Raw genomic sequence first — 14,609 nt, 5'->3', positions numbered from 1 at the left:
TGCCAAAAAGCCCCCACTGGTAGAGGTCTGCAGTGATGGTTGACTTTGGTTCTCCCATCTTTGGAGGTCAGCCTCAGTGACCTTTGGTTCTTCTTGACCTCTCTCACCAAGGATCTTCTGGTGAGAGAGGTCTAGGAAGTGGTGTGGTGGGCCCAAAAGTCTTTTAATTAAGGATTACGGAGGCCACAAAGCTCTGAGGAACCTTGCCACAATCCTGTGCCTTGCCACAGTCCTGTCTCTGAGATCCTCGGGCAGTTCCTGGTGACTTCATGCTTGTCATTGGCTGCCAGGTGACAGGTGTGTGCCTGGCCTAATCAAGTCCAATCAGTTGACTCAAAGACGTCTGGACTCCATTGAAGGAGCAGAAACATCTGAAGGAGGATGAGAAGAAATGGACCCCATGTGAGTAAAGCAAAAAGGTTTAGATCAGGGGTGTCCAAACCTTTGACTTGGGGGCCGCATTGGGATACAAACACATGGTCTGTGAGTAAAGTAACTATATTTGTATTTATGTGTACATATTATATTAATATCATGTATACATCATGACCACCTCCTTAAAGTCAGAAATATCAAGCAGCTAAAATGCATCTAACAGGGAGAAGTGTGGAGAGTGTCTACACCAGGGGTCACCAACGCGGTGCCCGCGGGCACCAGGTAGCCCGTAAGGACCAGATGAGTAGCCCGCTGGCCTGTTCTAAAAATAGCTCAAATAGCAGCACTTACCAGTGAGCTGCCTCTATTTTTTTAAATTGTATTTATTTACTAGCAAGCTGGTCTCGCTTTGCCCGACATTTTTAATTCTAAGAGAGACAAAACTCAAATAGAATTTGAAAATCCAAGAAAATATTTGAAAGACTTGGTCTTCACTTGTTTAAATAATGTCATTCATTGTTTTACTTTGCTTCTTATAACTTTCAGAAAGACAATTTTAGAGAAAAAAATACAACTTTAAAAATGATTTTAGGATTTTTAAACACATATACCTTTTTACCTTTTAAATTCCTTCCTCTTCTTTCCTGACAATTTAAATCAATGTTCAAGTACATTTATTTTTTTCATTGTAAAGAATAATACATACATTTTAATTTAATTCTTCATTTTAGCTTCTGTTTTTTCAACGAAGAATATTTGTGAAATATTTCTTTAAACTTATTATGATTCAAATTTAAAAAAAATATTCTGGCAAATCTAGAAAATCTGTAGAATCAAATTTAAATCTTATTTCAAAGTCTTTTGAATTTATTTTAAAATTTTTGTTCTGGAAAATCTAGACGAAATAATGATTGGTCTTTGTTAGAAATATAGCTTGGTCCAATTTGTTATATATTCTAACAAAATGCAGATTGGATTTTAACCTATTTAAAACATGTCATCAAAATTCTAAAATTAATCTTAATCAGGAAAAATGACTAATGATGTTCCATGAATTATTTTTTTTATTTTTTCAAAAACATTCGAATTAGCTACTTTTTCTCTTCTTTTTTTCGGTTGAATTATGAATTTTAAAGAGTCGAAATTGAAGATAAACTATGTTTCAAAATTTAATTGTCATTTTTTTTCGTGTTTTCTCCTCTTTTAAACCGTTCAATTGAGTGTAAATATCATTAATAATAACATAGAGTTAAAGGTAAATTGAGCAAATTGGCTATTTCTGGCAATTTATTTAAGTGTGTATCAAACTGGTAGCCCTTGGCATTAATCACTACCCAAGAAGTAGCTCTTGCTTTCAAAAAGGTTGGTGACCCCTGGTTTAGAACATTTCCCATCATGCATTGTAATGGATTTAAATGGGTGTCATTTTTATTGCTGTATGGACACGTTTTTGTTTTGTAATATCCACAAAGTTCAGTGAGCATGTCTGTTGACATTGTGTACTGGTCGTTTAGTTTTTTTCTTGACACCATGACTAGGGAAGGTTGTTTGCATTGGTTCATACAAGAAAACATAATCAAAGGTGGTTGATCTGAAAAACTCCTGTTGTCCACTAGATGGCTTCAAAGTAAAAGCATCTAAGTTGGCAGACATATGATATTTTAATGATTTTACAACGTCTCATGGGCCAATTTAAAGACGCCGGGCCGTAGTTTGGTCCAAATACTTATGACCATGTGGTATTTTAGTCTTTGTTTTATGTGAAATTTGCAAACATTTCTACATTTGTTTTGAACTTTTGGGATTTTAGCAAACTGCTGCAATGAAACAGAGAGGACCATTTTAAAGGGGTCTGAATACTTTGTTTTGTTTTTTTTGCACCATGACTAGGGAAGGTTGTTTGCATTGGGTCATATAAGAAGACTTAATGGAAGGTCATTGATTTGAAAAACTTGTTTACTGCTAAATGTCTTCAAAATAAAAGCAATAAGACGGCAGACTTTTAAGATATTTGAATAATCTCACAATGTCAATCTGTAGACCCCAGGCCGTAGTCTGGACACACCTGGTCCAAATACTTATGACCATGTGGTATTTTAGTGTTTGTTTTTTGAGAAATTTGCAAACATTTCTACATTTGTTTTGAACTTTTTGGATTTCAGCAAACAGCTGCAATGAAACAGAGAGAGGAACATTTAAAGGAGTCGGAATTGTTTCTGTACCCATTTTTTTTTAGCACCATGACTAGGGAAGGTTGTTTGCATTTGGTCATATAAGTAAACAACCAAAAGTCATTGATCAGAAAAACTTGTTTAAGTTGGCAGACTTTTAAGATATTGTTATAATTATTATAATAAATAGGTGATGATAATCTCACGACGTCTCGCAGGCCAATATGAAGACTGTAGTTTGGACACCCCAGGTCCAAATACTTATGACCCTGTGCTATTTTAGTGTTTGTTTTTTGAGAAATTTGCAAACATTTCTACATTTGTTTTGAACTTTTAGCAAACGACTGCAATGAAACAGAGAGAGGAACATTTAAAGGAGTCGGAATTGTTTCTGTACCCTCTTTTTTTTTTTTTAGCATCATGACTAGGGAAGGTTGTTTGCATTGGGTCATATAAGTAAACAACCATAAGTCATTGATCAGGAAAAACTTGTTTAAGTTGGTAGACTTTTAAGATATTTTGTAATAATAGTTATTATAATAAATAGATGAAAATAATCTCACAAGGTCTCGCAGGCCAATATGAAGACTGTAGTTTGGACACCCCTGGTCCAAATACTTATGACGCTGTGCTATTTTAGTGTTTGTTTTTTTGAGAAATTTGCAAACATTTCTACATTTTTTTTTAACTTTTAGCAAACGGCTACAATGAAACAGAAAGAGGAACATTTAAAAGGGGTCTGAATACTTTCCATACCCACTCCTGTTTTTTTTCTCCACCATGACTAGGGAAGGTTGTTTGCATTGGGTCATATAAGAAACTTAATCGAATGTCATTGATCTGAAAAACTTGTGTTGTCCACTAGATGGCTGCAAAATAAAAGCATTTAAGTTAAGTTGGCAGACTTTTAAGATATTTTAATAACCCCACAACGTCAATTTGAAGACGCCGGGCCGTAGTTTGGACACCCCAGGTCCAAATACTTATGACCATTTTAGTGTTTGTTTTTTTGAGAAATATGCAAACATTTCTACATTTGTTTTGAACTTTTTGGATTTCAGCAAACGGCTGCAATGAAACAGAGAGAGGAACATTTAAAGGACTCGGAATTGTTTCTGTACCCATTTTTTTTTAAAGCACCATGACTAGGGAAGGTTGTTTGCATTGGATCATATAAGTAAACAACCAAAAGTCATGGATCAGGAAAAACTCGTTTAAGTTGGCAGACTTTTAAGATATTTTGTAATAATAGTTATTATAATAAATAGATGATAATAATCTCACAACGTCTCGCAGGCCAATATGAAGACTGTAGTTTGGACACCCCTGGTCCAAATACTTATGACCCTGTGCTATTTTAGTGTTTGTTTTTTGAGAAATTTGCAAACATTTCTACATTTCTTTTGAACTTTTAGCAAACGGCTGCAATGAAACAGAAAGAGGAACATTTAAAAGAGGTCTGAATACTTTCCATACCCACTCCTGTTTTTTTTCTCCACCATGACTAGGGAAGGTTGTTTGCATTGGGTCATATAAGAAAAATTAATCGAATGTCGTTGATCTGAAAAACTTGTGTTGTCCACTAGATGGCTACAAAATAAAAGCATTTAAGTTAAGTTGGCAGACTTTTAAGATATTTTAATAATCCCACAATGTCAATTTGAAGATGCCGGGCCGTAGTTTGGACACCCCAGGTCCAAATACTTATGACCATTTTAGTGTTTGTTTTTTGAGAAATATGCAAACATTTCTACATTTGTTTTGAACTTTTTGGATTTCAGATAACGGCTGCAATGAAACAGAGAGAGGAACATTTAAAGGAGTCGGAATTGTTTCTGTACCCATTTTTTTTTTAGCACCATGACTAGGGAAGGTTGTTTGCATTTGGTCATATAAGTAAACAACCAAAAGTCATTGATCAGAAAAAACTTGTTTAAGTTGGCAGACTTTTAAGATATTGTTATAATTATTATAATAAATAGATTATATTATAGTCTCACAAGGTCTCGCAGGCCAATATGAAGACTGTAGTTTGGACACCCCTGGTCCAAATACTTATGACGCTGTGCTATTTTAGTGTTTGTTTTTTGAGAAATTTGCAAACATTTCTACATTTGTTTTGAACTTTTAGCAAACGGCTGCAATGAAACAGAGAGGAACATTTAAAGGAGTCTGAATTGTTTCTGTATCCTTTTTTTTTTTTAGCATCATGACTAGGGAAGGTTGTTTGCATTGGGTCATATAAGAAAAACAACCATAAGTCATTGATCAGGAAAAACTTGTTTAAGTTGGCAGACTTTTAAGATATTGTTATAATTATTATAATAAATAGATGATAATAATCTCACAAGGTCTCGCAGGCCAATATGAAGACTGTAGTTTGGACACCCCTGGTCCAAATACTTATGACGCTGTGCTATTTTAGTGTTTGTTTTTTGAGAAATTTGCAAACATTTCTGCATTTGTTTTGAACTTTTAGCAAACGGCTTCAATGAAACAGAAAGAGGAACATTTAAAAGAGGTCTGAATACTTTCCATACCCACTCCTGTTTTTTTTCTCCACCATGACTAGGGAAGGTTGTTTGCATTGGGTCATATAAGGAAAAACTTAATCGAATGTCGTTGATCTGAAAAACTTGTGTTGTCCACTAGATGGCTGCAAAATAAAAGCATTAAATTAAGTTGGCAGACTTTAAAAGATATTTTAATAATCCCACAACGTCAATTTGAAGACGCCGGGTCGTAGTTTGGACACCCCAGGTCCAAATACTTATGACCATTTTAGTGTTTGTTTTTTTGAGAAATATGCAAACATTTCTACATTTGTTTTAAACTTTTTGGATTTCAGCAAACGGCTGCAATGAAACAGAGAGAGGAACATTTAAAGTAGTCTGAATTGTTTCTGTACCCATTTTTTTTTTTTACCACCATGACTAGGGAAGGTTGTTTGCATTGGGTCATATAAGTAAACAACCAAAAGTCATTGATCAGAAAAACTTGTTTAAGTTGGCAGACTTTTAAGATATTGTTATAATTATTATAATAAATAGATTATAATATAGTCTCACAAGGTCTCGCAGGTCAATATGAAGACTGTAGTTTGGACACCCCTGGTCCAAATACTTATGACCCTGTGCTATTTTAGTGTTTGTTTTTTTGAGAAATGTGCAAACATTTCTACATTTGTTTTGAACTTTTAGCAAACGGCTGCAATGAAACAGAAAGAGGAACATTTAAAAGGGGTCTGAATACTTTCCATACCCACTCCTGTTTTTTTCTCCACCATGACTAGGGAAGGTTGTTTGCATTGGGTCATATAAGTAAACAACCAAAAGTCATTGATCAGAAAAACTTGTTTAATTTGGCAGACTTTTAAGATATTTTGCTATAATAGTTATTATAATTATTACAATGAATAGATGATGATAATCTCACAAGGTCTCGCAGGCCAATATGAAGACTGTAGTTTGGACACCCCTGGTCCAAATACTTATGACGCTGTGCTATTTTAGTGTTTGTTTTTTGAGAAATTTGCAAACATTTCTACATTTGTTTTGAACTTTTAGCAAACGGCTGCGATGAAACAGAAAGAGGAACATTTTAAAGGGGTCTGAATACTTTCCCTACCCACTTCCTGTTTTTGATCACTTTTGAATAAATAAAGTCATTAGAAAAGCGCTATATAAATCCCAGGTATTATTATTATTATTATTATTATTGTTATTAATTCCTATTTTTCAAATGTCACTTAAGTCACATGTGTGGACAAATAAGTTGTGTTGTCGCTGGTGTTGAAATGAGGGTGTATGACCAGTAGGGGGCAACGTTGCACCAACATGATCCTCAAGAACGTGAGACTTTTAAACGGTTTTTAACTTTTTAACCGCTTTTTATCTAACAAATTGTTCTGAAGATCATTTGTATTTGCTTTTTCAATGTTTTAAATGTTATTTTTTTGTCTGTCCTTTGTTCTTCGACTGTGCTTGTTTTGAAAGGGCTTGCCAAATAAAGTTGCTACGGTAAGAACCAGCAGACCTGCTGCCATGACACCAGGGGGCGCCACACGTGTGGCTTTGCAGCACTTTAGTTGACTTGAAATAGCAGTCGGTGTTCTTGCCTGCCTGCTCTGCACTCTACAGCACTTTGACAGCGTGTGTTAGGAATAAAAGTGTGTTATTATGAATAAAAGTGTGTTATTATGAATAAAAGTGTGTTAGTATGAATAAAAGTGTGTTATTATGAATAAAAGTGTGTCGTCATGTGGCTGCAGAGCTCAGCTGGAGAAGGAGAAGAAGAAGCGCGAGCAGGCGGAGAAGGAGAAGCAGCGGATGGAGCGCGAGAAGGACGAGCTGCTGGAGCGACTGCGACGCATCGAGGAGCAGACGCGGCGGGCGCAGACAGGTGGGACGGCCGCCGCCGCCACTTCCTGTTGTTCCCGCCGTAACTGCTGCTGATGTCCAGAACTGGAGGAGCAGACCCGCAAGGCCCTGGAACTGGACCTGGAGAGGCAGCGGGCCAAGGAGGAGGCCCAGCGTCTGGAGAAGGAGAGGCAGGAGGCGGAGGAGGCCAAGGCGGCGCTCGCCAGGCAGGCTGCGGACCAGATGAAGACCCAGGAACAGCTGGTACACACACACACACACACACACACACACAGACACACACACACACACACACACACACACACACACACACACACACACATAGTGGTGAATAATAGATTATTCACAATATTACCCTTGGAGTGCAATACGTCCGACACTGATTGTCATCACTTTATCACTCCAGTACTCTTCTTTTGTTCTGTATATTGTACAGCTTTTTGTATCTTGTACAGGATTGCTTATTGTTTTTATTGGATAATAGTCTGTTTATTTCAACTCTTATTTTTTATCTTTATTACTTATGTGATTTATTTTTATTCCATATTTGTTTCCACTACCGCACCTTAAATTGGAGTCCTTAATCTCGTTATATGCAAATATAATGACAATAAAGTCTATTCTATTCTACACACACACACACACACACACACACACACACACACACACACACACACACACACACACACACACACGTCACTACAACCATGACATCATGCAAAAAGATGACTTTAATTAAAATAATGAATTGTATTTGTAAAAGCACTTTACATTGAGCAAACAACCTCAAAGTGCTACAGCGTATTAAAAAATAAAAAAGATAATAAAAATTAAAAACTAGAACAGCCTAATAGCTAGTTTCTTTTCTTTCTTTTTTTTTTTCTTTCTTTTTTTTTTTTTTTAATTTATTTATTTATTTATTTATTTATTTTATTTTTTTAATAGCTAGTTTCTAGAATAAGTCAATACAAAATAAAACTTTTTTTTTTTTTTTTAAATCAATTTCTGAAAATGATGAATTGATTTATAATCTGGATAAAAAAGAATCGGATGTGAATTAATTTTTTTTTTTTGTGTGTGTGGACCGCTAGTTTCTAGAATGGGTCAATCTGTAAAAAATAAAAAAATAAAAAAAATAGAAAATTACGACAAGATTTAGAATTGTCGTTTTTTGGGGGGTTTTTGTTCATTGCTCATTTTTAGAATGGGTCAACCAAAAAAGTAATAATTTTTTTTTTTAATTAGAAAATGATGAATGGACTTAAAATCGCGATGAATAAGAATTTGGATTCAAATGTAAATCTTTTTTTTGTGCATCACTAGTTTCTAGAATGAGTCAATACAAAATAAAACTTTTTTTTTTAAATCCATTTCTGAAAATGATGAATTGATTTATAATCTGGATGAATAAGAATCGGATGTGAATTTTCTTTAATTTATTTTTTTGTGGACCGCTAGTTTCTAGAATGGGCAATTTAAAAAAAAAAAAAAAAAAAATGTAATACATTTTTGAAAATGATGAGTTGATTTAGAACATGAGAGAAAAAAAAAAATCACAACTCAGATGTGAATTGATTTTATTTTTTTTATTATTTTATAGACCTTTATTTTCTAGAATGGGGCAATCTATATAAAAAAAAAATTACGACAAGATTTAGAATTGGGATGAATAAGAATATTGATTCTAATATGAATCCATTTTTTGGGGGGTTTTGTTCATCGCTCATTTTTAGAATGGGTCAACCAAAAAAGTAATAATTAAAAAAAATTATGAATCAACTTAAAATCGCGATGAATAAGAATTTGGATTCAAATGTGAATCTTTTTTTTGAGTCAATAAAAAAAAAAAAAAAGTTTAATCAAATTCTGAAAATGATTAATTGATTTATAATCTGGATGAATAAGAATAAAATGTGATTTTTTTATTTTTTATTTTTTTTTATTTTTTTTTGTGGACCGCTAGTTTCTAGAATGGGTCAATCTATAAAAAAAAATAAAATTGAAAATTACGACAAGATTTAGAATTGTCGTTTTTTGGGGGGTTTTGTTCATCGCTCATTTTTACAATGGGTCAACCAAAAAAGTAATACTTTTTTTTTTTAATTAGAAAATGATGAATGGACTTAAAATCGCGATGAATAAGAATTTGGATTCAAATGTAAATCTTTTTTTTGTGCATCACTAGTTTTTAATCAATTTCTGAAAATGATGAATTGATTTAGAATCTGGATGAATAAGAATCGGATGTGAATTTTCTTTAATTTTTTTGTGGACCGCTAGTTTCTAGAATGGGCAATTTAAAAAAAATAAAATAAAAATAAAAAAATGTAATACATTTTTGAAAATGATGAGTTGATTTTTATTATTTTATGGACCTCTATTTTCTAGAATGGGGCAATCTATATTTTAAAAAAAAATTACGACAAGATTTAGAATTGGGAAGAATAAGAATCTTGATTCTAATATGAATCCATTTTTTGGGGGGTTTTGTTCATCGCTCATTTTTAGAATGGGTCAACCAAAAAAGTAATAATTTAAAAAATGATTAATCAACTTAAAATCGCGATGGATAAGAATTTGGATTCAAATGTGAATCTTTTTTTTGAGTCAATAAAAAATAAAAATAAATGTTTAATAAATTTCTGAAAATGATGAATTGGTTTAGAATCTGGATGAATAAGAATCAGATGTGATTTTTTTTTTTTTTTTTTTTGTGGACCGCTAGTTTCTAGAATGGGTCAATCTGTAAAAAAAATAAAAATTTAAAATTACGAAAAGATTTAGAATTGGGATGAATAAGAATCTTGATTCAAATGTGAATCCGTTTTTTGGGGGATTTTGTTCATCGCTCATTTTTAGAATGGGTCAACCAAAAAAGTAATTAAACATTTTTTGGGGGGAAAATGATGACTCGACTTAAAATCACGATGAATAAGAAATTGGATTGAAATGTGAATCTTTTTTTTCACTAGTTTCTAGAATGAGTTAATACAAAATAAAACATTTTTTAATCAATTCTGGATTAGCAATTACAATCTGGATGAATAAGAATCGGATGTGAATTTTTAAAAATGTATTTCTTATTTTTTTTGTAAACCGCTAGTTTCTAGAATGGGCAATTTAAATAAAAAATGTAACACATTTTTGAAAATAAGTTGATTTAGAACATGGAAGAAAAAGAATCACAACTTAGATGTGAATTGATTTATTTTTCATTATTTTGTGGACCTCTATTTTCTAGAATGGGTCAACCAAAAAAAATGTATATATATTTGATATTTTAGTTGAAATACATTTTTGAAAATAACGACTTGATTTGGTATTGAGATGAATAAGAATCTTGATTCTAATGTGAATCCATTTTTGGGGGGGGGGGGTTTGTTCATCGCTCATTTTTAGAACCAATCTGGATTAATAAGAATCGGATGTGATTTTTATTTTTTTTATTTTTTTTTTTTATTTTTTTTTGTGTGGACCGCTAGTTTCTAGAATGGGTCAATCTATAAAAAAATTAAGATAAAAAAAATACGACAAGATTTAGAATTGGGGTGAATAAGAATCTTCATTCTAATGTGAATTTGTTTGTTTTAATGCACTTCTCATTTCTAGAGTGAATCAGTCTGAAAAATAATATTAAAAAAAAAACCTTGAATTTTTATTTTAAATCGAGTTTTGAAAAAATGATATATAGAAATTGGACATAATTAGAGATGTCCGATAATATCGGTCTGCCGATATTATCGGCCGATAAATGCGTTAAAATGTAATATCGGAAATTATCGGTATCGGTTTTTTATTATCAGTATCTTTTTTTTATTTTTTATTTTTTATTTTTTTTATTTTATTTTTTAAAATTAAATCCACATAAAAAACACAAGATACACTTACAATTAGTGCACCAACCCAAAAAACCTCCCTCCCCCATTTCTTTCTGTTATTAATATTCTGCTTCCTACATTATATATCAATATATATCAATACAGTCTGCAAGGGATACAGTCCGTAAGCACACATGATTGTGCGTGCTGCTGCTCCACTAATAGTACTAACCTTTAACAGTTAATTTTACACATTTTCATTCATTACTAGTTTCTATGTAACTGTTTTTATATTGTTGTACTTTCTTTTTTATTCAAGAAAATGTTTTTAATTTATTTATCTTATTTTATTTGATTCATTTTTTTAAAAAAGTACCTTATCTTCACCATACCTGGTTGTCCAAATTAGGCATAATAATGTGTTAATTCCACGACTGCATATATCGGTTGATATCGGTATCGGTAATTAAAGAGTTGGACAATATCGGCATATCGGATATCGGCAAAAAGCCATTATCGGACATCCCTAGACATAATTCATCCTTCAGTCTTTTTATTAATTTTTTTGGCATTGAGCACTTTGTAGCTGCTTGCCCACGAATAAAAAGTGTTATTTAAATAACAAATAACATGTCATTTAAAATTTTACTGCAAAAAGACAAATGTTACTTTGTCTTTTTTTGGTTGTTGTTGTTGTTATTGATAAAGCACTTTTGTGTTGGTGCGTAAATGAAGTTTGGTGAAATGTGCAGACAGGAAGTAGAAAAATGTGCAGACAGGAAGTAGAAAAATGTGCAGGCAGGAAGTAGAAAAATGTGCAGACAGGAAGTAGAAAAATGTGCAGGCAGGAAGTAGAACAATGTGCAGGCAGGAAGTAGAAAAAATGTGCAGGCAGGAAGTAGAAAAAATGTGCAGGCAGGAAGTATAAAAAATGTGCAGGCAGGAAGTATAAAAAATGTGCAGGCAGGAAGTAGAAAAATGTGCAAGCAGGAAGTAGAAAAATCTGCCAACAGGAAGTAGAAAAATGTGCAGACAGGAAGTAGAAAAATGTGCAGGCAGGAAGTAGAAAAATGTGCAGGCAGGAAGTAGAAAAATGTGCAGGCAGGAAGTAGAAAAATGTGCAGGCAGGAAGTAGAAAAATGTGCAGGCAGGAAGTATAAAAATGTGCAGGCAGGGAGTAGAAAAATCTGCAAACAGGAAGTAGAAAAATGTGCAGACAGGAAGTAGAGAAATGTGCAGACAGGAAGTATAAAAATGTGCAGACAGGAAGTAGAAAAATGTGCAGGCAGGAAGTAGAAAAATGTGCAGACAGGAAGTATAAAAATGTGCAGACAGGAAGTATAAACTTGCTCCTTGTCCTGGCCAGGCTGCTGAGTTGGCAGAATTCAGCGCCAGGATCTCCCTGTTGGAGGACGCCAAGAGGAAGAAGGAGGAGGACGCCACCCAGTGGCAGCACAAGGTAACGATGACCACTTCCTTCCTTCCGCCTCACCTTTTGTTGTCATGACCACCTGGCCCCGCCCCCCTCTTCCCGCCGCAGGCCATGGCGGCGCAGGACGACCTGGAGAGGACGCGCGAGGAGCTGAGGGCGGCCATGGCGTCCCCCGAGCAGGACCAGAGCGACGGCGAGGAGAGCGCCGAGCTGCTGAGCGAGGAGGGCGTGAGCGGCCATCGCGGCGAGGAGGAGCGCGTGACGGAGGCGCAGAAGAACGAGCGCGTCAGGAAGCAGCTGCAGGTTTGGACCCGCCCCCGCCGCCATCTTCCCACGTGTTCCACCCCCCTCTCTCTCTCTCTCTCTCTCTCTCCCTCGCTCGCCAGGCGCTGAGCTCTGAGCTGGCGGAGGCGCGTGACGACAGCAAGAAGACGGCAAACGACGTCCTGCACGCGGAGAACGTGCGGGCGGGCCGAGACAAGTACAAGACGCTGCGGCAGATCCGCCAAGGCAACACCAAGCAACGCGTCGACGAGTTCGAGTCCATGTGAGGCTCCGCCCACAGGAAGGGGAAACTCTCAGGCTTCCTTCGCTTCGCCAAAAGACTTGCCAAGCTCCGCCCCCTTTACTAAAGCCCAGGAGAGGACTGACAGCGACGCAATATAATGTTGACTTCCTGATCATGTGACCAGTAAACACCCGCTAAACCACCGCCTGTCCCGCGCCTCAATCACGCTGCTAACGTTAGCTTAGCCTGTCGCTGCTCTACCAGCTGTAGTTAGTGGTGTACTTACCCTACCAGCTGTAGTTAGTGGTGTACTTACCCTACCAGCTGTAGTTAGTGGTGTACTTACCCTACCAGCTGTAGTTAGTGGTGTACTTACTCTACCAGCTGTAGTTAGTGGTGTACTTACCCTACCAGCTGTAGTTAGTGGTGTACTTACCCTACCAGCTGTAGTTAGTGGTGTACTTACTCTACCAGCTGTAGTTAGTGGTGTACTTACTCTACCAACTATAGTTAGTGGTGTACTTACCCTACCAGCTGTAGTTAGTGGTGTACTTACTCTACCAGCTGTAGTTAGTGGTGTACTTACCCTACCAGCTGTAGTTAGTGGTGTACTTACCCTACCAGCTGTAGTTAGTGGTGTACTTACTCTACCAGCTGTAGTTAGTGGTGTACTTACCCTACCAGCTGTAGTTAGTGGTGTACTTACCCTACCAGCTGTAGTTAGTGGTGTACTTACTCTACCAGCTGTAGTTAGTGGTGTACTTACTCTACCAACTATAGTTAGTGGTGTACTTACCCTACCAGCTGTAGTTAGAGGTGTACTTACCCTACCAGCTGTAGTTAGAGGTGTACTTACCCTACCAGCTGTAGTTAGTGGTGGGCCGTCTCTGCTGGCCTAACATACCCACTAATCCTCTTCATAGGTACAGTTAGCATTTTAGCATGTTAAAATTAGCATGCTAGCTTTTTTAGCTAATTTACCAGATATACAGCTGGGATAGGCAACCCCTGCGACCCCGAGAGGGACAAGCAGTAGAAAATGCATGGATGGATGGACACCTCAGTGTCATATATGTTTTATTTCATTAATGCTAACTGAAAGAATGTTTTTTTTACTATGCTAACTTTTTTTTTGCCAATTGTGCAGATATATACGGAGCCCCTAAAGGGACATGGGGGGAAATTGTATTTTTTATAATTTTTTTCATTTTCATTTTTTATTTATTTTTAGACATGTATCTCGTGCGCACGAGAAACTTTATAAAATTATTAAAAAAAAAAAAAATTTAAAGTATAATTTTTTTCATTTTTTAAAAATAATTTTATAAAAAGTTTCTCGTGCCTAAAAAAAAATACAAAATAAAAAAAATTATGAAAAATACAATTCCCCCCATGTCCCTTTAGGGGCTCCGTAGGTACACAACTCAGTGTTATATATTTTTTTATTTAATTAATGCTAACTGAAAGTGTTTTTTTTAGTATGCTAACTTGTTTTTGCTAATTCTGCAGTTATGCACCTCAGTGACAAATGATGCTTGTTAGCATGCTAATTTTAGTATGCTAGATTCTTTTTCTTTTTAGCCAATTTTGTAGGTATACACCTCCTGTCGTATATGCATGTAATTGTTAGCATGCTATCATTTTGAAATTGAACACACGTTACAGTTAGCATTTTAGCATGCTAAAATAAATTTGTGTGAGTTAGCATAGGTACAGTTAGCATTTTAGCATGTTAAAATTAGCATGCTACGGGGTTTTTTTAGCTAATTTATCAGGTACACAACTCAGTGTCATACATTTTTGCATTTCATTAATGCTAACTGTAAGCACACTATTTCTAGCATGCTAATTTTGCAGGTATACACCTCAGTGACAAATGAGGCCTGATAGCATGCTAATGTTAGTAGGCTATATTTTCTTAGCTAA

At 35.3% G+C, this 14,609-nt stretch overlaps 1 protein-coding gene across 3 annotated transcripts in view; it reads left to right on the top strand.

The window, feature by feature from the left end:
* LOC133663752 (radixin-like) overlaps positions 1–12,890 on the top strand; it is a 16,908-nt gene extending 4,018 nt beyond the window's left edge. Inside the window, exons 1-6 of one of the 3 annotated variants that reach the window (XM_062068453.1) lie at positions 262–402; positions 6,817–6,947; positions 7,008–7,168; positions 12,110–12,202; positions 12,284–12,478; positions 12,562–12,890. In XM_062068453.1, coding sequence (XP_061924437.1) covers positions 392–402; positions 6,817–6,947; positions 7,008–7,168; positions 12,110–12,202; positions 12,284–12,478; positions 12,562–12,726 — 756 coding nt within the window. In that variant the 5' untranslated portion in view covers positions 262–391 and the 3' untranslated portion in view covers positions 12,727–12,890. Of the gene's footprint in view, positions 1–261; positions 484–6,816; positions 6,948–7,007; positions 7,169–12,109; positions 12,203–12,283; positions 12,479–12,561 lie in introns of those variants that run through there. The other 2 variants (XM_062068454.1, XM_062068452.1) reach the window with 2 other exon arrangements.
* The last annotated feature ends 1,719 nt before the right edge of the window (positions 12,891–14,609 follow it).

This window comes from Entelurus aequoreus, linkage group LG13 (genome assembly GCF_033978785.1).
Source record: "Entelurus aequoreus isolate RoL-2023_Sb linkage group LG13, RoL_Eaeq_v1.1, whole genome shotgun sequence".
Lineage (NCBI taxonomy): Eukaryota > Metazoa > Chordata > Actinopteri > Syngnathiformes > Syngnathidae > Entelurus > Entelurus aequoreus.
The sequence above is the reverse complement of the archived record's forward strand: the minus strand, read 5'-3'. Positions and strand labels throughout refer to the sequence as shown.